The 27,909-nt window shown below is 35.0% G+C and overlaps 2 protein-coding genes across 4 annotated transcripts in view; one reads left to right on the top strand and one right to left on the bottom strand.

The window, feature by feature from the left end:
- Nucleotides 1-848: 848 nt before the first annotated feature.
- On the bottom strand, nucleotides 849-10,168 carry LOC138714758 (COMM domain-containing protein 3). The gene is made up of 3 exons (XM_069846870.1): nucleotides 9,897-10,168; nucleotides 8,602-8,876; nucleotides 849-1,521 (listed from the first exon to the last, which is right to left on the bottom strand). Exons 1-3 carry the CDS (start codon nucleotides 10,024-10,026, stop codon nucleotides 1,321-1,323), a joined length of 606 nt encoding a protein of 201 aa, XP_069702971.1. The 5' UTR covers nucleotides 10,027-10,168; the 3' UTR covers nucleotides 849-1,320.
- Nucleotides 10,137-27,909, top strand: part of LOC138714757 (bestrophin-3-like) — a 78,622-nt gene continuing 60,849 nt past the window's right edge. For 2 of the 3 annotated variants that reach the window (XM_069846865.1, XM_069846864.1), the window contains exon 1: nucleotides 17,172-18,428. In XM_069846865.1, the coding sequence (XP_069702966.1) occupies nucleotides 18,250-18,428 (179 nt within the window). In that variant the 5' untranslated portion in view covers nucleotides 17,172-18,249. Of the gene's footprint in view, nucleotides 10,270-11,642; nucleotides 11,745-17,171; nucleotides 18,429-27,909 lie in introns of those variants that run through there. The other variant, XM_069846866.1, reaches the window with a different exon arrangement.

The following is a 27,909-nucleotide window of genomic DNA, read 5'->3' as shown; positions in this document are numbered from 1 at the left end:
AAACATGAGGACTTGGAGAACACGCACACCGCAAACCACTATAAATGACTTTTTTTTCCGGAAGTATTAAGCACAGTACATATTGTAAATGTCTTTGACGTACAGTACAGTAATTACATAATGGAGTAATACTGTATTATTCCCGGTCGGGGTTGAGGTTTTTTCCGGGGTTTTCCCTCAACCCAAGATGAGCAAATGCTGGGTAACTTTCGGTGCTGGACCCCGGACTCATTTCACCGGCATTATCACCTTCATCTCATTCAGACGCTAAATAACCTAAGCTGTTGATAAAGCATCGTAAAATAACCTACTAAAATAAATAAATACTGTATTACCTTTCATGAATCATGTATTTCAATAAAGAAAAATTCTAATAGATACTGTATACAAGACAAAATTAGTATACCCGCCTAATAAGCGGTCCCGGTTAATATGCGGTTTACACCCGGTCCCTTGAACAGCGTCTTATCGGGGTTTTACTGTATACAGTATCTTCAAAAATATTCTGTCAGAGAAAATATTGTTGAAATAATTCTCTTTCCAGTCAAAACTAGACAAAATGTTTATTATAAGATAATTTTCTATATTTTTGGGTAAAAGATAAGTGGTTAAGAAAGATGAAGGAAAACTTTTGAACAAATACACGGAGTTAGTGTGCACTCGAAGTTGGTTGCTTGAAGGTTGTCAGCCCACTTTGAGGTCTGTGGATATAGAGGGAAAAAATTGGATCGGTGTCGGTTAGAGTTCCCGGGTAGCTCAGTGGTAGAGCGATGGTACATTAAACCAAAGGTCCCGGGTTCGATACCTGGCTCCGGAACAATTTTTCCCTCGAAATTATTCAAATAAAATTAGTACCTCAAATTTCCTTCTATATTTGTTCATTGGAGGCATTTTTATACAGACGTGGAACAGAAATTCATGGCAGGTCAAAAGCTCTATTACTGATACAAAACATTCTTCGTAATACTAATTGTGCGTTTTATACTTAAATGGTTACATCATGTCCTTAATATACCTGAGAGAGAACAAAAGCATATAAACTTCATTATTAACATATTCTTATTGTGTTAAACTTCCAAAAACATTACAATATTTTCATACATAACACTGTCTCTTTTCAAGAAAATAGTTTCACACATATCAATACAGATTTAAAAATGTTAACTTTTCTCTACAAATTTCTGAAATGTCCCATGATTTCACAAAACAACTTTGACACTTAAATGTATGGAATGAATGAACTTAAATGACAAGGGGGAAAGTATTTATAAAAAGGTAAGTTCTCCATATTTATGAAACTAGAATCCTGTACTTCTTATTCTATGCACTGGCAATTTTTTCAACATGTCTAACTGCATCACGCAACTTCCATACAAGATCTTGAAGTTCTTCTTGCGTACATAAGAATCTCACTTTGTTGACTGTACTTTCATTTCCAGAATCTGCAAACTTCTGAGTACAAGATTCAGTGTGTAATTGGATGAGGTAGAGGAAACTTCCAACTTGCTCCAAACTGCTGGCCTGCAATGATAAATGCACAATATCGAAAACAGGTCCGTATTTAAGGAACATATTTCCTCTTTTTAATAGCCTATTAAATGAAAATAATTTAATAACGAGAATGTAGTTCCATATTTTATGGATTTTTATTGTCTCTCTCTCATCATAACAGTACACTACTATTTGCATCTTTTGCTTTATTAGGGAGAGAATTAACTAGCTGTGACACTGCAGCACAAGAGTTCAGAATGAGACAGGAGGCTGCTGTTAATTGAATAATGCAAACTGAGGATAATAACTATACAAAACATGCTGTGTGGCACTATGAAAACTTGGCTTCTTTACATCCTAAAAAACCGTGGAATGTGAAAGAATTCTCGATTGTTGAATCAGTTAACTAAAAATTAATGTAGAAATTCATCTTTCTCGAACTCTGATTATGAATTTAACAGACAGAAGACAAAGAACCCTGATAAGTGATTGAAAATGTTGTGCTTTCTTCTGGTACAGGTCTCACAAGCACGTAATACCGACAGAAGGAATGCAAATGAAACACTGCGATAAGGAAGAGCGGGCGACAGGGAAGGTCACGAGATAACTTGAATGGTATTCAAGAGTACAGTCGGAAGAGAAATGACATCAATAGAATTAGTCTTGCGTTGTGATAGTTACATTACGACTTTAGTTTGTTCCATTGCATGTATCTTGTATCGCACAGTATCATTATTTCATTCGTAAACATATGTTGTGCATTTAATTAGCTTCGATTTTTTGTCTTGCTACGTTCTTTATTTCCACAGCGATGTCCTCATTTGTTCATCTTCTTGAAAGAGACAGTACTTCCATCAGCCCGCACCTCTCCCCCCTTGGCATGCCTTCATACACAAGTCAAAACAGACAGCAACACCACCATTGCTTTTTGGTAATCATTGCTTGCGCGAGCTATAGAAATAAATGGTTTATAAACAAAACAGAGACCATAAACATTACTATAATGCGTTTCATGAATAGAGAAGGTTGCCTCACTAGGTTTTTAAATCAGCAGCAGGTCAGTTTTCCAGGAAGACAAGAGGACTACCAAATGTTTCAAAAGAAACTTCATAATCCTGTAGAACACTTGTGTATGTATCATGTATTGCGTTATCCATAACAATAATAGAATTAGGTGGAATATTAGGTAAAAGCTGTTTCTGAAATCATTTTTTAAACGGTTGCTCTCCATTTCTTCATAATAATCCTTAGATGAATGTGATTTGAACACCAGTAACTCATTGTTTTTACAAACCCCTGTTCACTACCAGCATGGAGTACTATAATCCTGGAACCTTTACCAATCAGCGCACATGGAACTGGGTCGTCATCACTCATGTCCATAGTTTATCTTTTGTCATGTTCACATTTATCCATGTTTCTTCGAGAGACGTTCGGTTGATCTTATACCTTTATTTGCACAAAGGAATTCATTACGCAACGCAACTATGTCTTTACGTTCCATCAAATATTTCTACGCCATGTTATTCTTCTTATAGCGGAAACCAATGTTTCTCATTATCTGCCAGAGATGATCGAGATGCAGGGAAATACAACTTCTCTTTGGCTCTTTTTAATACGTCATTCAAACTTGAAATGTAACCTTCTTCACACAAACTTAACGAATATGGTTCCCTCTTCCACCAATTAAATAAGACACTACAATAAGCATACAGTGAAACCTGCCTTTGCGGTCACTTTATTTAAACGGCCACCTGGCCAAAAGGCCAATTTTCTCTGGAACCAATTGGATTTTCCATAAATTCAATACAAATTCTCTCTCTATTTATCGGCCATCTCATGCGCCGGCCAGCAGCCGGGGTCTATTTGGATTGGAACCTGACTATAACGGTCACTGTCCAACAAAAAATCTTTTCACCAATACTGTCTGACCTATTTTTTTTCGACAGTTAGAGGACAGGAAGCAATAGCTAAGTGTACAGCAGTACACCCTCCATATTTTAGGGTTAGTTGGTTACTGTTTTACGACTCTTTTGTCACTTTCCACTCCGACCCTGCACAGCTATAAATTCTTACTCGTTTTCTAAGGATTGAAACAAGGAATGTCATAGTATGTTTTAGGTAGTTAACCATTCGATTTTTTTGTTCTCCTCTTTCTGTCTTTCTCTATATGGGCTAGCTTTTACGAATTTTTCTTCTTTTCATTCACTTGATTCAGAGGAACTGTGAAGTTAGTTTGAGAGAGAAATCATGTTTAACAATAAATTTAGAATGATGTTAAGTTTAGAGGTGAGACGAAAAATGATTGAAGAAAGTGAGAAGGAAACATCTGCGAGAAAAATTGCAGAAATATTCAAATGTGGAAGGACACAAATAAACGGTATAATTAAGAATAAAGATGAAATATTAAAAGAATGAGAGGAAGACAATCTGTGTTTAGTAATGTGAATGATTTCGTTTACAAATCGTTCAAGTGTGCGAGGGAAAAGAAATTGCCTGTAAGTGGGCTTATGATTCAAGAGAAAGCTATTGAAATTGCGAAAGAACTCAATGTAAGAAATTTTGTTGCTAGTAATGCGAGGTTAGAGTGCTTTAGAAAACGGCATAACATTACATTTCGTTCTGTGTCTGATGAAGGAGGTGACATTGCAACCAATGTTATTTAAGAATGAAAAAAATAGACTGCCTTCAATTCTTGCGGAATATGAACTCAGAGACATTTACAATGTTGACGAAACAGGTTTATTTTCAGAGCCTTCCCTAACAAAACTTAAGTTTTAAGAAGAAAGAATGTAAAGGGAGGGACTTGGCAAAAGAACCCTGCTCTTTTGTTTTAATGCTGCAGGAGAAAAAGAACCACCCTTAATGATTGGGAAATCATTGAAACCGAGATGTTTGAAAAATGTTGACATGGGCTTATTGGAGGTGAAGTGGACTGCCAACAATAAAGCTTGGATGACATCATCATTGTCTGAGAATTAACTATGCGATTTCAATTTCAAGATTAAACGACAAAATCGCAATGTGATCCGTGAAATTGGCGTTTATTCCCCCAAATACGACATCACACCTCCAGCCCCTTAATCAAGGTATTATCCAGTCATTTAAACTGAGGTACCGCATGCGAGTTTTCAAAAGGCTAGTTGCAAAAATGGAGGAGGTTGACATTAATATGCATGATTTTTGTACGCGCACAGTCCTAAAAAGTCAGTGAAATTCAGTTTTCTCATGCTGATCCATAAAAGAACCGCAACCTTAACCCGTAAGCACACGCGCTGGGGTAAAAAATACCCAGGCGTTATTTTATTTGTTGGCAACAATGTCCATAAATTTTTAATTCATCCCGCGTTTTCAGTATCTTTCTTTCAGATCTTTGTGCATTGTTGTACGTATGATTGAGTTAGTTTTCTTGTGGCTGCACAAGTTTATACATGTTTATATCAAGCCCGGGTAAGAAATACCCCTCGTGTGTGCTTAAGAAGCAGTAGTAGCAAATAATTTTGCTAGTGTTCCATTTGTATTTTACATTTCAAAATGGACTCAGAGTCTAGACAAAGTCGTCAAATAGTAGGCTGGCTGGATAAAGAGGACGAACAAGAAATTATTCAAGGTGAATCGGAAGATGAAGATGATCATATTTCGGAAAGTGAACATAATGTTGATACAGAACAGGAACAGGAAGCAGAGAGTAGTGATGACGACTGTGATGACAACGCTCCACTATCTCAGTTTACTACTTACAAAGGTAAAGACGGGACTTCTTGGAGGAAGAGTGTACCACCTCGAAATGTTAAGACCAGAGCGTGCAATATAGTTACTCACCTTCCCGGCTGTAAGGGACAAGCTCGCCAAGCAAAGTTACCACTAGAAACCTGGTCTAATAGATGATAACATCATAGATGATATTGTCAAGTACACAAATATTTACATCAGATCTATCCAGAACAACTTCGTTCGCGAACGACATGCTTCGATAACTGATAAGATTGAGATAAAAGCACTTCTTGGTCTGTTATATTTTGCTGGTGCACTGAGGTCAGCTAAAGTCAACGCTAAAGATTTGTGGACAACTGATGGAACAGGAATTCCTTTGTTTCCAGCAACAATGGGAATAAACAGATTCTTCTTTCTTTTGCGGACCAATCATCTGCCGATCATTTCTGAAGGAACTGGCTCATGGATTGGTGAAAAATCATTTGGCTCATTGGTTGACATTGAAGAATTTGCCTTTGGAAATCAGATCCACTATTCGAAGAATGAATGGTGTGTAGGAACTAACCCAACCAACACAGAAACGAATGAATATGTCCTCAAGTCGATGTGAGATATGTCCTAGGAAGAAGGATCGTAAAACTACTTACATTCGGTGCCTTTTTGTGAGGAGTGTGCTGATACCGGAAGTGGTGATAGTGAGTGAGTGGATGAGTGACGCCTATAAATACTTTTTCGTTTATTTTTACATTTGTGTTAGCACTGAGATAAAAATTATAATATTGTGGTGTTTTTCTGTGGAAGACGTTCACTCAAAGTTAGTATCCATATGATTAATTGTTAAATTAAAAAAAGTATTCAAATTACTTTAAAATATTCCTAACAATTATAAAATTATAGCATTTCAGTATTAATTATGTTTTGTTCTTAATAACACTTTATTTATTTTGGGGTAAAAAATACCCAACGCGTGTGCTACCGCTATAAAGTAATATGCGTGTGCTGGCAGGTTAATCAAGCGGCCACCTGATAAAACGGCCATTTTACAAGGTAACTTCAGATGGCTGCTTTAGATAGGTTTCACTGTAATATGAAACTTACACTTAAGATTGTCATTGTTCATAAGACCACGATTCGCATCAAACTGGTTATGACTGTAGCATCTGTATGCAATAGGAACTACTGAAACATCAGCTACTTTATTTCAACCCTCCCTATATCTGCATCAGAAACAGTAACGTACAAGTTTTCCAGGAAAATGGTCAAGTAGCCTCTAAGGCTATTGAGGTCAACTCTCTCTATTCGTGAAAAGCACTATAAGAAGTTTGAAACAGTGATTTCTTACTAATAAAAATTATTTATAAGTAACAGAGGATCTGTGAAAAAGTGAAACAGAGAAAGGGGAAAACATGTATATGCATAAGTACACTGACAATTTCAGCCACTGGCCCAGCAATTTGATACCAGTAAATGTTTTGAAACAAACAACTACTACCTCAAATTCAAATCCAGAAATTAGCGATACTTTATATCAACCTGATAGTAAAGAGTGCAGTGCCGGCTCCGGCATATTTCTTAAGAGGAGGAAAGAAGTTAACAGTGCAAAATGACACCTTGAGAGAAACGTGCTACAAATTAGCCTACATGCATACATCTAATACCAGGTGGTGTTAGGGTTGGCCTTCCCTTTTGTATAGCAATAATCTGTTTTTGTAAACTGAGTTTCCTAAATTGTCCAAAATATATGTTTTCACTTCCATTCATTGTTGAATAATTGCACAAATTAACAATTAGAAGGAAATTCACAACCTCGCAGCATTTTTCACGTACACTGCAGCATCACACGTGTTGGAAGAGACCAGCTACTAACACATAACCGGAACTGTTTTACGGAAATGGGAATGAGAAATAATCTGTGAGGAAAGCGAGAACACTGCACCCACCCACGTGGTCTGTGTTGTCACATTACATTTTACAAGTTCAGTATCTCATGCTTTTGAAGAATGTCAGTTCTTGTAAAGTCATACTACCATTATTGTTCAAAGCTGCCGGTGGCCGATTAATTTTTTATGTTAAAAATAATGTAGTTTGCAGTACTTTCAATTTCAAATATATTTGTACAAAACTGACAACTTGGCTGTTGTCCTGTCTAGTAGATCTGCGATACTAACTTAGAACTACTTCCTCTTTGTTTTATATAAATCCAACTTCAACTTTCAAATATCCTCGAAACTTTCAAACCATGAATAGTAGCTTATGTAAAGTGCAATGAATAATATATTTTGTTTTTTATTTTAAGAAAGTTTTTTATGGTTTCTTTCATAGCTTTGCGTTAAAACTGTTTTTGTTGTGTCTCCTCCTAGATGTGTTATAGTCTGGTTGAATGCAGCATCATTAGATGGCAGCAGTAGCAAGCTTGCTGCAAGACCAGTCGGTTTCTATTTCCCGCCCATGCGCTGATTCAGAGGAGGATCTCCTCCCTATCCGTTCACTTACTTGCTTTAAAACACTGCTTATTTCTCTGGCCGCTAGCGCGCTGTTGTCTATGTGTATTAACTGCAGTAAAGGAGGAATGGATTGACTTTCCTCCACACAAACAATCTTACATCCTTCTCACAGTTTTCTAGCAGCACATGAGTGCGCGTCGTTTAAAACTTGATCAACTGAGGTTTTCTTATAGCTGTGAACTTAAAAGTTATCGAATCTTCCTCGAATTTCAAGGCATATATTTCATTTGGTATTTACTTTCAAAAGAAGAAAAATGTGAGGAGGATGTTCCTCCCTTCCCCCCCCCCAAGGAACCGCCACTGAAAGAGTGTCTTAAGTAGACTGCAGAATACTATATGTTAAGAACTGGCAAAACTCCGTTGTAAGAGATTACTAAACCTTATTGCTGTGCTAGAGACGAAGTTTTCCCTCCATTAATCTGAACCATTGTCGCTACTGATTGACAAGTCATCTGATGCATCACTGCTATCAGTAGCACTACTATTGGCTGACAATTAAGAAAGAGGAGGTGAATAGTATACTGTGTCATTCTTTAAGATTGATGTATGTGCAGACCAATGGAGTTTTGTAAGTTATTCTCCTATAGTACTTGATAGAAATGCATCCATATTACATACAGGCCCAGCCATTTGTAATCGATGATACGAAGTGTTAAATTATGTTAAGTAAATTTATTTTATTTACACATTTCCTCAGCACATGATGTCATTCCTAAGACAACATGAGCTCTGCAAAGACCAACAGTAATTCAAGTTTATGGGTACCATTTTCAATTATTGCATTCAATTAAAAGAATATTGATGTGGCTGCAGTTCCAATTCCAAAAATTCGTCTGACATTTAATGAATTTGTTTATTTTTATAGTGCAAAAAAGAAACCAATAAGGCTTACTTTAACACAGTAATCAAGAGTCCAGGTAGCATCTACAATGTGTGGTGGATGGATTCCAATATGGCTGAGAGCCGCCTGCAGCTTGTTTTTGTACTGTCTGTATGCTTTCACAAGCTTTTCATTTCTTATTGCTGTGAAGTTGTAATCCTGGTGCAGAGTCACAGACAGGGCATCAGGATCAGCATCATGTCTTGCAGATTCTACCAACAGACACAGTAGTGCAGCATACGCCTCTTTAACTGCATCACCTTTGGAATTGCACAGCTGTGAAACGTCTGAAAGAAATTATATTTATCTAAAATAAGAAGTTGTAATTATGGTAATGACTTAGTAATCAGCGACCAGACAGCTATCTTCCCGCAATAGAAGTCCAAGGCACATAGTCCTGCTTTTCCATTAAAGTGTAAAGAGGCTGTCAATCATAAGAACGCGTTGAATAACATATTCTCCAGAAAACCTACACTAAAGAAGGTACAATTTTCTTTTGCTTCACTGGCTTCTGCGAGATGTATATTGGTATAGTGACAAACACGTGGTTTTAATTTGCACTCTCGCATGTTATGTTGGTAATTAGTAAGATTGGGGGGAGGGGGATAACAGTGTATTAGAATATAGCCTGCACTTAAGTATCAAACGAGATTTTTACGCTGAAAGTATGTATGGCTGAAAACTAAAACCATGTGTTTATCACTAGGCCTATATATATTTCACAGAAGCCAATAAAATAAAATAAAATAAAATAAAATTGTGCCTTTTTGTTGTAACTTTTCTGGAAAAATACCTAAGCTTATTTAGAAGATATATAGCCTAATTTTAATAATGTATATGCCTTGGATCTCTCTTTAAATTACATTAAAAATTCAACTTGTATTTGGTAACAATTAACATTTACATGAACTATAATTTAGTTTTCATTCTAGTCTGTAAATACGGTAATTAATAGGTACCGGTATATTTATAGTCTTGGACAAATGCCAAATTATCCTAAAAGGTAGCCTTGATGTAACAAAACATAGGCCTACAAATAGTCTAGCATAATCCCTAAAAGGCAGTGAAAAAGGTAAAGTTTCGGTATTCTTTAGTCTTAACATCAGGTAATAAATGTAAACCATTCTGATAAATAGATAATTTTGTATGTTTTACATGGATTCACTAACTCGTGATTTTGTGGTTAGTAAAAATTTGTTCCCTTCTGGGGCCAAAGCTGAAAAGTTGGCACCAATACAGTTATGACGACTCAGCTCTATTAACATAATATTTAAATATTTCAATTAAAAAAGTTCAAATTTACTTACTTGGTATCTTTTGGCCATCTGTAATTACACATATTCCTGCCTCTAATAATTTTGTAAAACATTCATCTGAAATGGTATTAGAACTTCCAAGAACCTTCAAACCTGCTATACCATCCGCAGAAATATCCATTTTAATGCAAAATCAATTTTTACATTTATTTTTCATCTAATGCACATGATTACTCCTGTATTCTTGTAAATCAACTTCTGACAACTAATCTCAGCTGTTCATACTGTAGGCCATGACAGTATGGATACTCGCACACCGTTATTATTCTGTTCGTTTCTTTTAATCAGTGCTTTTAATAATTGCAAAAACGCTTTACGTCATTTACGTGTCATATGCGGTAGTAACTAATAGAAGTAAACAATGGTAAGGACTTAAATTATAGATTGTAATTACTTAACCGTTGTGTTTTTTAAAATAAGTTCTCATGCCATAAATTCTTAGATTTTATAACCAAGATGTAATTCGACAGTGTGCGACCACCGATTTCGCGCAGTTGAAATGCGGGAATTTGAGTGAGATGCTAATAGAACTGAAGAATAATATTATCTAACCGAAATATCCAGACATTTATACGTAATTTATATCCCTTAAAATAAATAAATGATTACGCACTTCTCTTACCTTGATCATGAAACTTGTACAGTACAATCAAATTTTGTAAGGAGACACAATTTGTGTTGAAAATATTTCACACATCAGTTTCATATTTAACACTGTATTGTTATGTTCTTTGATATCTTCACACATTTTTATGGGAGAGTTTAAGGTTACTAGCACTTTGAAAGAGGAAGTGCCTGTAATGGAAATGGAATCTCCTTCTGGAAGTTATACCTCTATCCATTCATCCTTTCTTATTGTACCGGTAATATCACAGTCTAGTATATAGTAGACTGTGGTAATATTTTGACATTTAACCATTTTGCAAAGTAGTCAAAGGAATGTTATGCTTTGTGCACCGGTAATGGTCCTCAACAATGAATAATTTATGAGCTCATTATACTAAAATTCAGATATATTACATACATAAAAATGAAGGCATTGCTCAGTAGCTTATGTATTAATTTCTTATTTTAGATATATATGTGACCTTTATTTGCTTATAATGAGTGATTCATAATGTTGTCTCTATCAGTTTGTCACGATACTACTGCTCTTTAGGTCTACCTCATTTCCTTTGGCACTTTATTCTGTCTTCCTGTCTTTCAGTCCTATTTTTAACAAGCTGAGTCTCTCTATTTATATCTTCACTTTCTTTCTCTTTTCTTTACACTTGGGTTGGTTTGATTTGCTCTTAATGTCACAATATGTCCTGAGCTAGTGTTCCAACTTGGGCACCTAGCCAAATTCAAGTATTTTGAACCAGTGCATGCTGCCCTCTTTTATGTTTATTTTCTTGTCAAGACAAATTTATGTTTATAACATATCTTCCCTTCTATCATCATTTTATAAAGTGCTTTTCATCTTGTGAGTTCTTTATTTCTTGTAACAGATTTAACTTCAGATACACATGTTACCATTAAATTCTTGTTTTTTGCTCTTTTTATAATTTAAAACTTTTCTGTATAGAACATAAGTAGATGAGCTTCAGTGTTGAAGCTCTGAAGGAGCTCAGAATATCGTGTTTGGTTCAACATAGCGCTAGTGATATTTCTTATAACTTCTTTATTGCATTCACAAAATTTTATTTCTTTCAAGCAGTAATTTTATTTCATAGTGCTGCTTTGTTATTTCAACAGTGCACAAAAATATGGAAATCATTATTACAACGCTATGGCAAGGATTTATGCTGCTTCAACCTTCATTTTTCAACACAAAGGAGTTCCAGAGCAGCTACAAAGGTACACGACTTTGTGCAATATTTACGATGATCTTAGGAAACTGTAGAAAAGATAGGTACAGTACTACATAGGCTTAAAATAGGCTCTTATTCTCTATCAGTGTATTAGGAGAATACTTTATAAATTATACAATAGCAATGTTATGATGATTTCTATAATGAAATCATAAACACCATCCCTCTAAATTTTAGCATCTTTAGTCATACTGGTGTTTGTAATATTACATCCTGTAAATTCTGAAATTTTTTTTCTTGGAAGCTAACATTTTTGCTCTCCTTATGATAGATCTTAATATAGCTTCTTGTTTAATATTATATAATAAATACCGGTACATCCATTGCATTTAATTTTATTTTGCCATAAATAATGTGTTGAACAAAAATAGAACTCCTTAAGGGAGCAGCTTCATTTTGGAATAAGAGTAGTTTTTCTCTAGGATTCGACATCTAGACATGTTATGGAATCATTAGTCACTCGATTAACTATGTAGGCCTATATCATTGACATCTTGTGACCAATGCTCTTGGATGTTCAAATAATTCGGAAAAAAATTAATATTTTTCTGCATTATTAAACTTAACTTAAATGCACCGCACAACTGCTGTTTTGGAATGCGGAATATATAGACCATATAGGGTGAAAAAGAGAGTGAGAGGGGTTCAGTGGAAAGAGTCAGAAGATGCGAGAGTATAGCAGTTACCCTCCAATGGTCCAGTAGAAATTTTCACTCCTGCCTCTATTGCTACAAGTACATTGTAGCTATTCCACTGTGTATAACAGCCATATAACATCCCCTTACTCCCCCACTGAAACCACTCATCAGAATGTTCAATCCTACTATGATAACTAACTTATTCATCGTTATGAACATAACATGAACCAAATTTTAGTATGCAGATTAACACTGAAACATATATTCCCGATTTTTATGAGTAAACTTACTTACTTACTTACAAATGGCTTTTAAGGAACCCGAAGGTTCATTGCCGCCCTCACATAAGCCTGCCAGCGGTCCCTATCCTGTGCAAGATTAATCCAGTCTCTATCATCATACCCCACCTCCCTCAAATCCATTTTAATATTATCCTCCCATTTACGTCTCGGCCTCCCTAAAGGTCTTTTTCCCTCCGGTCTCCCAACTAACACTCTATATGCATTTCTGGATTCGCCCATACGTGCTACATGCCCTGCCCATCTCAAACGTCTGGATTTAATGTTCCTAATTATGTCAGGTGAAGAATACAATGCGTGCAGTTCTGTGTTGTGTAACTTTCTCCATTCCCCTGTAACTTCATCTCGCTTAGCCCCAAATATTTTCCTAAGCACCTTATTCTCAAACACCCTTAACCTATGTTCCTCTCTCAGAGTGAGAGTCCAAGTTTCACAACCATACAGAAGAACCGGTAATATAACTGTTTTATAAATTCTAACTTTCAGATTTTTGGACAGCAGACTGGATGATAAGAGCTTCTCAACCGAATAATAACACGCATTTCCCATATTTATTGTGCGTTTAATTTCCTCCCGAGTGTCATTTATATTTGTTACTGTTGCTCCAAGATATTTGAATTTTTCCACCTCTTCGAAGGATAAATCTCCAATTTTTATATTTCCATTTCGTACAGTATTCTGGTCACGAGACATAATCATATACTTTGTCTTTTCGGGATTTACTTCCAAACCTATCGCTTTACTTGCTTCAAGTAAAATTTCCGTGTTTTCCCTAATCGTTTGTGTATTTTCTCCTAACATATTCACGTCATCCGCATAGACAAGAAGCTGATGTAACCCGTTCAATTCCAAACCCTGCCTGTTACCCTGAACTTTCCTAATGGCATATTCTAAAGCGAAGTTAAAAAGTAAAGGTGATAGTGCATCTCCCTGCTTTAGTCCGCAGTGAATTGGAAAAGCATCAGATAGAAACTGACCTATACGGACTCTGCTGTATGTTTCACTGAGACACATTTTAATTAATCGAACTAGTTTCTCTATTCCGAGGCTTATTGTAGGGATTCGTAACAAGCTGTTTTATGAGTAAAAGAGAATAATATTAAAAAACATTATAGAGGGCTCTATGAACCATTGAACACAAAGCACGAGTCACACCTGACATGTATATTGTAAATTTCGAAAATATATGCAGATAATCTATTATTTATGTCTTATATAAGTGTGTATATTGGAGATACGTTTACTCGACCAGTGGAGTGTATGGCTATTAAACTTAAGGATACAGGTGTAGTTCCGAACTGAAACAAAGGATTATTCCTTTTGTAATAACTGTAGAAATATTTTTTCACCTATTTTAACTCTACCACAGGCAGTTGAAGCCTACAAAGTGGCGGAAGGTTAGAGGTCTCACCTTTTAGTTGGGGAATCTGCATTCATAGTACTTGGGATTCCAATCCTATAGACTTGTCGCCTTCACCCCAAGAAAACTCCCTGTTAGAGGCTTAGTCGAACCAGGACCTTAGAACGGTGACCAGAAGAATTAGATCAGTGACTCTATCAAGAATCTAGTGAACCCCCTGTGTAAGTGCTATGAGAGTTCCTTTGCTTGCATATAAAAAAATGTGTCAATATGAAGCTGATACTTCCCTCTCAAACAATATGTTGTAGTCAAAAAGTAGGGTAGTGTACATTATTCTGTTATAGTACATATTATTTTGTGATGAGAGAAGAATAACGATTGCAGGATGAAAGAAATTTTATTTGAAATTTATATATAAAAATGATATAAAGAAAAACTATTCTCGCTACAAATGTGATTCCCTGTACATGGGCGTCATTGTCATTGTATTATATTATATTATATTATATTATATTATATTATATTATATTATATTATATTATATATTACTGCTGCTGACGTCGTCTTCTTCGATGTCAACTATGATCAGTTGCAGTGTCAGCAAAAAGATAATTTCAGCATGGGAAACCCTCCTTCTTTGTATCCCTCACTATTGACAGTTACTGGACAAGATACACCTAATTTAATATTAATACTGATTAGCATACGATTTATTTATCATTTACACATGAAACTAAAATAAAATTATGGAGATAAAATGTAATAAACATTCAACCAATTAAACCATGAATATTGTGAGTTTCGAGCACATGCCCATTTCGGGTATTTATTCAAATGTATCATTTCAAATGTAAATTATGAATAAATTTGAATTTGGATTTGAATTAATGCACAGTAATAAGAAAAGAAGGGATGTCAATGCTAAGGAAAAGTTGTGAGCTAAATATGAACGTACTCGTAACAATAATAATAATAATAATAATAATAATAATAATAATAATAATAATAATAATAATAATAATAATAATAATAATAATAATAATAATAAATAATGTACCGGTATTTTCTTCATTTGGGGCCTGGAATGTAGGTACATCTGCTTGCATACTTGGTATGAATAGGCCTAATTAATAATCAATTTAAAAAAACGGTTAGGTATTGTGATTAGTTTTATCGAAAAATTAGTGATATTAGTAAAAATGAAACATTCAATTTGTTACAAAAATATGGAAATCAAGTAAGCACTAAGAATCAGAGAATAAGTTAATTTCTGCGTAGTTTATGTATGTTAAGACGTACTGCATTACCGGTACTGAATAGACCCTTAACGAATGTGTGCTGTGATAACATTCAGTACACCTTTACCATGAATACCTAGGTGCATTTTTTTGTTATTTATTTATTCATTCATTGGTATTATTACTGACATTTTTTGTTTGTAATAATATTTATAGTAGTAGTAGTAGTAGTAATGATGATGATGTTAATAATAATAATAATAATAATAATAATAATAATAATAATAATAATAATAATAGTTTACTTAATTCAGTTTTATGGAGCAAAAATATTGTAAAGAAGACTAAAATTTTAATATATAACCAGCCCCGTATTTAGGTGGTGCTACGCACATGGACCCGTACAATTTTAGCTCCTCCCACCAACTAACTTACGTAAATCTTAAACATTTAGCAGTCAAACTGTAAAAAAGTGGCATGTAACCACAATATATGCTGCACTCTAAAGAAGGCATCTGTGAAGTAGCAAAATATCTAAAATTTATTTTCAGTTCCATTTTTCTTTTCTTTTTCAAAATGTTGCTGCCTCTATGAATTTACCGCCCCAGACCCATGTGGCCCATGCGTTAAATAAGGGCTTGTATATAATGCAGTAGTAAAAGTACCAGTATTTTACTTTATGGTGCCGAAGCACGGACACTAAAACAGAAACACAAAATATCACTGAGATGGACTTCTTAAGACGTTCGGCAAGGTCTTCAAGAAGGAGTAAAGTGAGAAATATTATAATAATAAAGGAAAAAAGGAAAGTCACAAAAAATGTACTCAATGAAAAATAAGAAACTGTAGTTGAAATGGTATGGACATGTAATGAGAAGAGAAGACACTGAATTGAATGAAGAAGTTTTGAACTGGAAGTCACCTGAGAGAAGGAGGCGAGGAAGGTCACAACCTAGATGGGCTGATAGAGTAAGGTACAGCATGAAGAACAGGGATATAAAAATTGGAGATTTTCTGAACCAAATTATCTGAAAAAAAAAGAAGAAAACTGTATATTTTGGTTGAGGAAACCTGTGTATATCACAGAAATATTCCGGAGATATAATAATAGTTATAATAATAATAATAATAATAATAATAATAATAATAATAATAATAATAATAATAATAATAATAATAATGAATGGAAAAACTGTAAGAATGTAAAATGTAGAACGTAATAGTGGTGATCTGTATTGAATTATTTCATGAAACCATAAATCGAATGAAAAAAACTGAAGGAAAACTGGAACTGTAAAGGTCGATCACTACAGTTGAAACCTCATATAATAATAAACAAAAGCATTATAATACCTACGTCATAGTTTACATTAAGTTGTAGTATTCTTAAATTAACGAATTTCGGTGTTTGAAATAAAATAAGTGCAGATATGTAGATTGAGAATGATTTAAAATGTAATTTAATAATTCTCAGCACCACAATATTTTATTGTTAGTTTAGTAGCATTTCAAGATCAGGATTAAATAGTGTAAACTCCTGAGCATTAATTTAATAAGTTGCAGAGTGATTATTTGATGCTACAGCCAATTTGCCTTAATTTGCTCTGCATTTATGAATGACTATTGTGTTGAGTGTAAATGCTAATGTGAACATTGTAATTCAATTCACATTAGACCTTTTTTATTTTCCTCCCACAGCCAATTTTTCCATGTGTTTATTGGCTGCGCTCTTTCTGTCCCCTGTCTCACGCCGTCTGCTATGTTAAGGCTGTTTGCCCATCTCTGTCTGCGGCCAGGGTGTTGTGTGGTTTCCCACTGTCCACTCTTCTAGCACCGTCTCTGTCGTCCTCTCTGTCTACTGTCTTGGTATTTGCTATATCCAGTTTAGTGGCTACAGCCTGAGCCAAATACCAAACTGCTCGATGTTGTGTTGTGCTGCTGTTTTCTTTGTGTTTAGTAGTCATTCTAAGTGCCCGTGTCCACACGATTGTGGAACTGTGTCATGCTCCTTATTCTCTGCTCCCACCGTCTTACATACCACGATGCTGTCGTCTAGAAGCATTCGGTCACTTGTGTATTGTTCAACACGTTTATTTAACCTGTGAAGCAGTCGTCTTTTGTTATCACCCAGTTACATCATTATTTTATTCGAAGATTTATATTATTGTGTCTAATCAGTTACTCCACTTCGTAAATTTTTTTAATGGTGTCTGTGATAATACAACATTGTGATCATCTGAAGTGAAACTGCATGTACCAGAGACTGCTGTCCTCATCGTACCAGATGTGCTGTCTACTACTGAGAAAGAGTAATGATGAAATCGTTTTGATGTGAGCTATTCCTAAATTTGTTGTGAAGGTCTGCCTTACAAATTATTTTCATCTTTGAAACCACGTCTGGTAGCTGCAAGTTCTTCTGTGTAGTGATTGGACTAACGACCGCAACTATGAAATGTTACGACTCTTCTTATTTTTATGGAAATCCTGTTAAGTGCGAACTAAGTCGGTATAGTACACACAAGATGCCGTGAGATATATAATATTTATATACATTTTTATTATGGTTAGTCGACTCTACGCGTCATGTTTTCTAGTGCTGGTCTAGCGTTGAAAAACACTTAAGTTGCGATGTACGACTGACATGTAGACTATTTCTGAGAGTTATGGTGAGTTGATATCGAGGTGCAAGTGCTTCACCAGGGCTTTAGGGGATTTATTCCTTAAAGCTTTAGGGTGTGAGGCAGTGTCTAATAATGCATAAACTCCCGTCCAATAATAAATTACAATTAAAGACTGGAAAGGATATGTTTACGCGGTTTAACTTTTGTGGTGAGAAATCGACCGCGATGTCGATCAGTTTTGACTCTTGTACATGATGAGAAAGTGCAGGCGAAGTTATAGGCCGGAAGGTGTGAGATAGTGTTTGCATGTGCTGGTAGATCTTTGTGATAGCACAATGACAGTAAGCTACCAGTATGAAGTGGCATCCTCCACTAGCGGAGGTTTTACACGTCTCCTCTTTATGTGGAAGGGGAGCCTCTATAAACTCATCTACCGTGAACTCTTTCTCTTTTTGACTGCATTCGGAATCCTAAGTGCTCTCTACAGGAATGCCTTTACCGAAGAACAGAAACGGCAAGTATACATGCACCATTTCTTCTTTTAATTTTTTTAGTGTCGTTAAAAATGCTTACAGTGTCAGGTTCAGGTTGAGAACTGAGTGAAATTTTATATGCGTTTTTCTTATAAATCGAAATCACAAGAAAATGAGAGCTTTACATTTAGTCATTTGATAATTCATTTTGTTAACACATTAATAGTAAAAAGCAAACAGTAGAAATAATTTTCTATCATTAAAATAAAAATGTTTTAAATTTTCAAGATAAAGTTATGTCATATGAATCACTCTGCATACAGTGAAGTAAAAAAATGGAGTAAAATACGCTTTTCGATTTATTAGAAGTGTATTACATTTTATTACAATCCGTTAGGGTCTTGTATAATACTTATTTCCACTTTTATTGTCTTTTACTTATAGTATAATGTTTTGGGGCAGTAATTCACAAAGCGCTAAATTTGTTTTATATAACAAAAGGAGTTAGAATTATAATGCATGTTCGTAAAACTACTGGTTGTGAAGAAGTAAAAAAAAAATCACATATAACCTGTACTGTGGATATACAGGATGGACCGTAAGTAATATCATTAATTTCAGCGGGTTATTCTTTGAGATATTTCAAACAAAAACGTTTGCTCGGTTTTGCTTCTTTTTCGAGAAAAAAAAAAAAAGATTTTATATGAAACATTTTGTAGCGTATTTTGGAAAGCTAATGAATTAATTTCCGATATGCTCAGTCAATTTAAGAGAACATGCATTATGATAATAAGTGATTGAAAGAATTTTAATTTTGTCCTTTAAATGTGCAGAAATTTGTTCCGAACAAACGTAAGTTTTCGTTTTGCAAAGAAATTTTACAATATTACATTTGTTTGGATCAAATTTAAATTATGTTTTATTTAATGACTCTTGCAACTCGGATCAAATTTCTACACATTTAAAGGACAAAACTAAAATTCTTTCAATCACTTATCATAATACACCGAGTATATTGGCAATTAAATAAATGGCTTTCCCAGAACACGCTATGAAATGTTTGATATAAAACAATTTTTATCTCGAAAAGGAAGCAAAAACAAACAAAATTGTATTAAACTTTTTTGTTTGAAATATCTAAAAAATAACCCCCTGAAATTAATAATATTACTTACGGTTGACTCTTTATATTTACGAAATTCTTACGTTTACAGAATTAAAATTGAGTAAGTTTGCAATAAATTAAGGTTCCATTTAGATAATATAAGAAATAAATAACTTTTCCTCTTTACTCCATATAATACGGCTTTATGCAAGGATTTAATTTTTAATTACCGGTATTTACTATTTAACTAACTGTCTATACACACACATACATATTCTGTTGTTATGGTTAATTGAAATTTAGGATAATTGCGAGATGTATAATTTGACATTTATACCATGTTATATGCATTATTAGTAGGTGTAATAATAAATTAATAACTTGTAATTTACGAATAATAAATGGTTATTACACGTATAACTTGCTATGGACTGAAAGGTCCTGTGTTCAGTCCTGGGTGGTGACGGAATTTTCTCATCAGAAGTTCCAGAATGGCCCCGAGGTTCACTCTGCCTCCTATAAAATTGAGTACCAGCTGATCATAACACCTCATTCTAGTGCCGAGGTCAATGATTTATCTGTTTTTATGTCCTACCTTATTTTTGTAGTATGTAATTATAACACATCTATTTTTATAAAGTGACTTATTAATAATACATATGAATTAATGCTTTTCTAATTTTTTACACACAATGAAAATTAAACTCTTTGATATTTTGTGTTTTTTTTTTTAGATAGATACAAGTATAAATATATGCTATAAATTTGTATCGTGATAAAGGACATGGAATAAGACTACCGATACACTATCAGTTTCTTGGATGGGTAGTGTAAATTATAATCTTGCCAGCTCAAAATAGATTTACGACATAAGTAATATTGATGCTTTCTTGTAATATTATTTACGTTTTGAGTTGGAATACATGCATCGCTTTTTGTAAATAGCATTTATCATTAGATATTTTTTCTTACAATACAATGAGAGAGTGACAAGGACTTAGTGATCTCTCCACTGTTCTCTCTTTAAAATATGTCCTCTCCCTGCACCTGGCTAAAGAGACGAGGAACAATGAAGCTAACAACTCACTGTTGTCTAGCTCTGAACTTAAGCTTCACCTCTAAATCCTTTTTAGATCTCTTGGCCTGGTCACAGACTCGTTATTTTTACTACTATTTTATTAATGTTCTCTAGATTGGAAAGCATTTCAGTGACTGTAAATCTCATTAGAGTGTTTATTTGAGATGATGTTGATTAAACAATTTTGGTTAGTTAATCTTTTAACCTAAATGTAGAATTTTGGACGGACCATTCGAAAAACCTCGAATTTCCATCACCATCATCATCATCATCATCATCATCATCTATAAGATTTAAATCATTTAGGTCTATTTCATTATTAAATAACATCACGTATTTGTTATTGAGGTTGTCTGGCCAACTACGGTACTCTATCTTCCAATCTCAGTCTTTCCTCATGATTTGTACTGTAAAAGTTTTCTAGAAGTTTTTCACTATTCGCTGTTTCACATGTTTGATTAGTTCGTTTTTTGTTTTTCAGTTACTTCAATTACGCTTGAATGTTTAGTGTTTAATTTATTCATTGCTTTTAATCTGGTCTATATGTCCACACGTGGCACTGATCTCAACAATGATTCTTTTTTTCTTTCTTCTAATTTATAAGCAATATATTTTTCTTATGCATATAAGTATACAGTAAAACAGTAATTGTTTAACTTAACAAAATCTTACTCGTGTTTTTCTTCTAGTTTTTTGCCTGAAGTTTCTTAAAAATTTTCCGCACTTAATCTTCATTTTTTTTTTTACAAAGTGTAAGAGATACTGCAATCTTGGTGCTTGCAACTTAATTGAAATACTGATTGTTATATGACTTTTACTTCTGAAGACCATGTTTTTTTCTCCCCAGAGGAATGTTTAAATTGTAGTTAGTTATCCATTATGTTGTCACCCTGGGTGGCACATGGGGTATAGCGTTGGCCTTCTGTGCCCGAGGTTGTGGGTTCAATCCCGACCCAGACTGATGGCATTTAAGTGTGCTTATATGTGACAGGGTCATGTCACTAGATTTAGTGGCATGTAAAAGAACTCCTGCACGACCAAATTCTGGCACGCTGGCGACACTGATATAACCACGGTCGTTGCGAGTGTCATAAAATAAAACACAATTTCAATTTATGGACTTTTTGTTATGTTTTGGTGTCAGGAATACGCTCCCACATTTATGGACACATATATAGATACACCCTGTATATTTTAGTTAGATATATTAACGCCCATTTAGGCATTCAAGTGCTAAAGGGAAAATACCATTGGGACCAGAAGTTTTATGGAATGGTAATGTTTCTATGATTTCCTTGATTTCTTTTGTTCTACTGGAGTTTGTTGAAGATATAGGTTCATCTGTAATTTTTTAATGAAGTCTAGATCAGAAATATCTTGATGAGGTTGGAATCGCCAGTAAAGGGAGTCTGCAAAGTTTTCTGCTTTGTTGATCGTACGTCATCTGATGTTCTGCATTTTCTAAAGGTGTGTTTTTAACCGAGGTGGATTTGCCTAATAAGTGTTTTGTAGTTTCCAGAATTTTTTTCGACTTGGTTGAAATGCTTCAACTTTATCCACAAAAGAGTTAATTTTTTTAAGTTTTTTTCCGTCGTTGATACCGGTAGTAGACTCTTTTCACTTGTGGATCCCGAATATTTTTGACACTTTTCCTGGCTTCAGTTTTGGTTTTAAATAGATAAGTTAACTCATTTGATTTGAGTAAAGTAAGGTGTTGTGTTGACGGGGTTCAGGGTTGTGATAATTTTATTCTGTATGTAAAAATCTTAACTGCAACGTCTATATCAGGTGGTTGTTGAAAGAGAGAATTCACAGTTATTGATGCATGAAGTTGTTTGGAGTATTCATTCCAATCAGTTATTCTGGTCATTGTGATAGATTTTTTATATTTAGTAGCTAGGATCTTGAATATCAATAGTACTGGTACACGGTCTGAGTCAAGGGCTAAGATATTTTTTTGTGTCAGAGGGTATATTTTTGTCTTAATGAGGCAGATATCGAGTACATCAGATTGATGTGTCGTTGACCAAGGATATCGTGTAGGGTCTTCCTGTCCAGTGACAGAGTACTGATTTTTTATGGAATGTTTAGTAGAAATTTTTCTCGTAGTGTATTGATGCAGGAGTTCCACATGTTATGTTTGGCATTAAAGTCACCATATATTATGAAATCGGTATAGAGAGAAATAAGTGAGTTCAAATATGCTTCATATACTTGTGTGTATGGTGAATGATATGCCGCAGCAATTAGGATTTCTGTATAAATTACGAGTGTAATGTAAATACATCATCTGTGGTGTATTCTGGATAATTTTTGTCAAAATAAGTGACAACTTTGAACCTGCTTGTAGAGTCTGGTTGACATTGTCAAAGTCTTAAAAATTAAAAATTTAAGAATAAAATTACAGATTAATTGATAGATTAAAATTAGTGTACTAAAAAACTAAGTATAACTATTATAAGGTTGATGCGTAAGTTCGTAGCATTTTTGTTTGTCATCACAACAATGCGTTATTAGGCGATTATCGTTTGTCATTTGTCATTAGTTATTTGGAGTGTTGTGCTTTTAAATACACCTTGAATTTTGCGGATTTGAAGAAAGTTTCTAATATTTGTAGGCTAAAGAAAATGGAGTGTCAAGCGGAAAAAAAAGAACACTTCCGACATATTCTTCTGTTTGAGTTTAATAGGGGAGCAAAAGCAGCAGAGGCGGCTCAAAACATTTGTGTCGTGTATGGTACAAGTTGTGAAACTTGGATTCTCACTTTGAGAGAGGAACATAGGTTAAGGGTGTTTGAGAATAAGGTGCTTAGGAAAATATTTGGGGCTAAGAGGGATGAAGTTACAGGAGAATGGACAAAGTTACACAACACAGAACTGCACCCATTGTATTCTTCACCTGACATAATTAGGAACATCAAATCAAGACGTTTGAGATGGGCAGGGCATGTAGCACGTATGGGCGAATCCAGAAATGCATATAGAGTGTTAGTTGGGAGGCCGGAGGGAAAAAGACCTTTAGGGAGGCCGAGATGTAGATGGGAGGATAATATTAAAATGGATTTGAGGGAGGTGGGATATGATGATAGAGAATGGATTAATCTTGCTCAGGATAGGGACCAATGGCGGGCTTATGTGAGGGCGGCAAAGAACCTCCGGGTTCCTTAGAAGCCAGTAAGTAAGTAAGTATGGTACTTGGCTTGGATTCACTTGGCTTTTATTGGGCTGGACTCGGGTCGGGTCTGTATTCTTAGGCATGGTTTGGCTCATTGTGCGCCCTTATATGTGATGATTATCCAAGTCCGACAGATGTCCTTGATGGGATTCATGAATCCGACACTGACAGGTGGACCATCCTGCCTCAGCCACTGATAGAGCCAGGTCCTGCTTCGCAGACGAGTATCCCGTTACGCCCCAGGGCCCCAAGCCCTTCCTGATCAGCTGATGCTGACAAGTGTCAGTGGAAAATTTTCGACCCCGCCAGGAATCGAATCCGGCTGACTAGTCCGGAGTTAGACGCGCTACCACAGAGCTAACCTGGCTTACGTCTTACAAAAATGTTGGTTGAGGTATATAGGGACGTGACAAAAACATTTTTCTAAATGGCAGCGAATTTTTAATATTACATATTTCAATACTCCATCCAATTTTTTTATAACCTACAGATAAGTTACATAAAATTTTCATTCATGTCAGTGAGTGTTTCTTTCCAAATGTTCCTTAAGTCACATCCTTATTAATTTCTAATTATTCTGTTCTCTATTAAACTTTACACATAGGAAGAAGCATTTTTTGTCTACGCCTGTGGAGTAACGGTTAGCACGTCTAGCCGCGAAACCAGGTGGCCCGGGTTCGATTCCCGGTCGGGACAAGTTACCTGGTTGAGGTTTTTTTCGGGGTTTTCCCTCAATCCAGTATGAGCAAATGCTGGGTAACTTACGGTGTTGGACCCCGGATTCATTTCACCGGCATTATCACCTTCATCTCATTCAAACGCTAAATAACCAAAGCTGTTGATAAAGCGTCGTAAAATAACCTACTAAAGTAAATAAAAAAATAAAAAAGAAGCATTTTCAGAGAACATTTAAAATTATAACACGTGTTGAAAATGAGAGTCATTCACGACCAAACAATATCCCAGTCTTTCACGAAAGCAGTCCATTGTCTTTCCCACAGGTTCATGAATAATCAGTTCCATCTCATCAGACGTCAATGTTGTTTGCTCTAACACGATACATTCCGGACTTCAAGTAACTCCGTACGAAGAAATCTAATAGGTTGAGGTCAAGTTATGTAACTGGCCATTCAATGTGCCCTCTTCTTCCGATCCATTTACCAGGGAACACTTAATCCAGGAAATCTATTACCCCTCTACCATAATGTGGAAGTGCACATCTTGCTGCAACAGGCGTTCTCTGAGAAACAACTGTTTGCAAGATGGGATAACATCATCACGCAAAAGCTGTTGGCACTTAAGGGAGTTTTACATTTCCTTCTATGAAAAACTGTCTAATTTTTTTCCCCACTAACCCTTCTCAGACGTTGACTTTCTGAGGATAACTTACTATATATTATGTGTTTCTACCATCCACTGAAGGTTGTGAAGAGACTAGTACCTACCTAAAGTTATGGCGACTGATGCTGCCATTTAAAGATAAATTTACCTCATCTGTAAATACGATTAACCTCTCCAGTTTTCACACTATTACATGACTGATATCGTATTCAAGTGCCACATATCTTGTTTATTTAGGAGAATATCATCATATCAAGGACAGTTACGCCACCTGCAACCACTATCTTTGATCTTCCAGCTTTCGGTTTATTCTTTTTTTACTATTTTTGAAACTGTTGACTATATTATTTGGGTGTATAATTAAATGCCTCTTGTTGATTTTTCTTTCTGTCGCCACAACCAACCATCATTAGACTTCTATTCTTTCTCTTTCAATAAATATTGTAATGATGATCGATTTTCAGCTCAGGAATAAAAAAGAGCCATTATTGATTTATGTCAGTGTTTTGTTAGTTTCATGGCCTACTCCAGATTAATACACAATAGTAATATACGTTACAAGAGCGGTATGTTGACGTTTTCATGGTCGAGGAAAAGATTGAAAAAGCGAAACGCAGTTGAGCTTTTTTAATTTCCGAGAACATGAAAACAGAAATACCGCTCGTGTATCGTACATTATTTTGTGCGAAGATCGTTTATTACATACCTGAAAGACGAATTTCTAATTAGTTGCAATGAAATCTCCATGTTGGTTTCTGTTTAATGATGGCAACTTCGGAAAACCAAAATATCTTTCTTCAACATTGTTGCTATAAAATGTTTTCTGTGTTTACTCTACTCCAGCAGGCCGTGATATACGTCCGTCTTTTTTTTCCCGCAGTCTATAAATGCGAACTTAAAACAAACGGTAAGGTTATGTAATGATTTATTTTTCATTTTAATATTTTAACAATATTATTTATATAACATATTGCAGTAATAACATCGGCGTCTGGAATCTTGTTGATTTTTTCACGGCTTCCTTAATGTTACTTGTATCAGGAATGCAATAAGTTTCGTGGAGTAGTAGACTTTACTTAATTTTTGCAAATATTTAAAAACAATAATTAACATTGCAATTTAGGTAAAATTGCAGTGGTAAGTTTCCAATTTATAATTATTACTATGTTAAACGTCTCTAAAAATAATATGTTAAAAGCCTAAAGCAGTAAAATGAATGTCGCGCTTAAGCGGTAAGAAGAGGGAAATTGTTATGTGTGTTACGTTGGGAATACTGAATGTGGTATTTCACACTTACCGCGTATTGGTTCTGTGCGGAAAACAAGCAAATACGCACGATCTCGCACAAACGTATTTTGTATTACATATCAAAATCTTTGAAAATATCGTAATAACATTTACAAGAGAATATTCAGTGGTATAGGTGAAATTTTTATGTATCTATATGTAAAACTGAATAGAGATTTCAAATATGTAAAAATTAGTATAGGGTTCCATTGAAAATAAATGTTTTTTTACGCCCTATATAGACCTATCTCATTCAATATTTTTGATAATACTGTTCTAAAATTTGTCCCTTTCCGTGGTGTTGTGGTCTAAGGCATCCTGCCTAGGACTCGCGTTACGGAATGCATGCTGGTTCGAGTCCTCATGGGGGAAGAAATTTTCTCATGAAATTTCTGCCAGTGTATGGGACCGGTTGTGCACTTGGGAAGCTACAAAAGGTAGCGAAATCCGGTTACGAAAGCCAGCTATAACGGCTGAGCAGATCATCGTGCTACCCACACGATACCTCCATTCTGGTTGGATGATCGTCCACCTTTGCTTCGGCATGTGGATGTGAAGCCAGGAGCCGGCTAGTTGGTCTGGGCCCTTAAAGGGCTGTGGCGCCACGGATTATTATTTATTATTATTGTCATAACATTAACCGGATTATTTAAAACTTTTATATTTAACATTTTTTCGTGGAACTGATATAAAACGCCATGAGTAATATTCCATACTTATTTAACACTCTGTATATACGAAACTAATTTTAAGGTGAGTTATGACTGTAACTTAAGGAATCCGATAAAAAATATATATATTATAAAAAAGGCCAATTTTTTCTGTATCAGAAAATGTCAATACTTCATTGTTCCACCATTTTTAAAATCACCCGACAATCATTTTTAAAAGGTATGCGCATGGACAATTCTGAAGTAAGTAAATTTTCACTCGCTGTTTTTCAACACTTTGCTATGTATAAAATGCTTCTTGCGATGCAGTTGTTATCTGAATCAGTTGATAACTTCATATAAGCTGCAATAGGTATAAAAGTTAAAATAGGATTTTATGTAAAATTAGTTTTAGTAAAAAATTTTAATAGATTCAATTGCAATCATAATACATTTTTAACTAGTAATAAATGCCTAGATCACTGGTCGTCAGAACTCGCTGAAATGGGTGAAGGGTAAGCGGATCCGTCCCGTGTGCCCCCTCGTGCAGCAGGAAGAAGTAGAGAGCATACCCGCTAGCAGCTACGAATGCACCATAGTGCAGTGTGTTCTCCGCGGGTAAGAGACGCTAGCCCCAGGGTGCTCTGTGCTGATGACCGCTGGCCTAGATAGTTAAATATGTATGAAACAATAACATTTCATAGCAAGTTTTGTTTATATACCGGTACTTGTGAAGTGTATGCCTACAAAATTTAAGATTCATCAGATTAAAACTGTCATGTAAAGAACTTTTTATATCGAGTAATAATAAAAAGTCAATATATGCTAAAAACTTTAAACTGATAAACCCACAGAGTCAAAATTTGGCATACTATATACTGATTTAA

The sequence above is a fragment of the Periplaneta americana genome, chromosome 15 (genome assembly GCF_040183065.1).
Source record: "Periplaneta americana isolate PAMFEO1 chromosome 15, P.americana_PAMFEO1_priV1, whole genome shotgun sequence".
NCBI classification, from domain to species: Eukaryota; Metazoa; Arthropoda; class Insecta; order Blattodea; family Blattidae; genus Periplaneta; species Periplaneta americana.
This window is presented reverse-complemented; position numbering and strand designations above follow the sequence as displayed.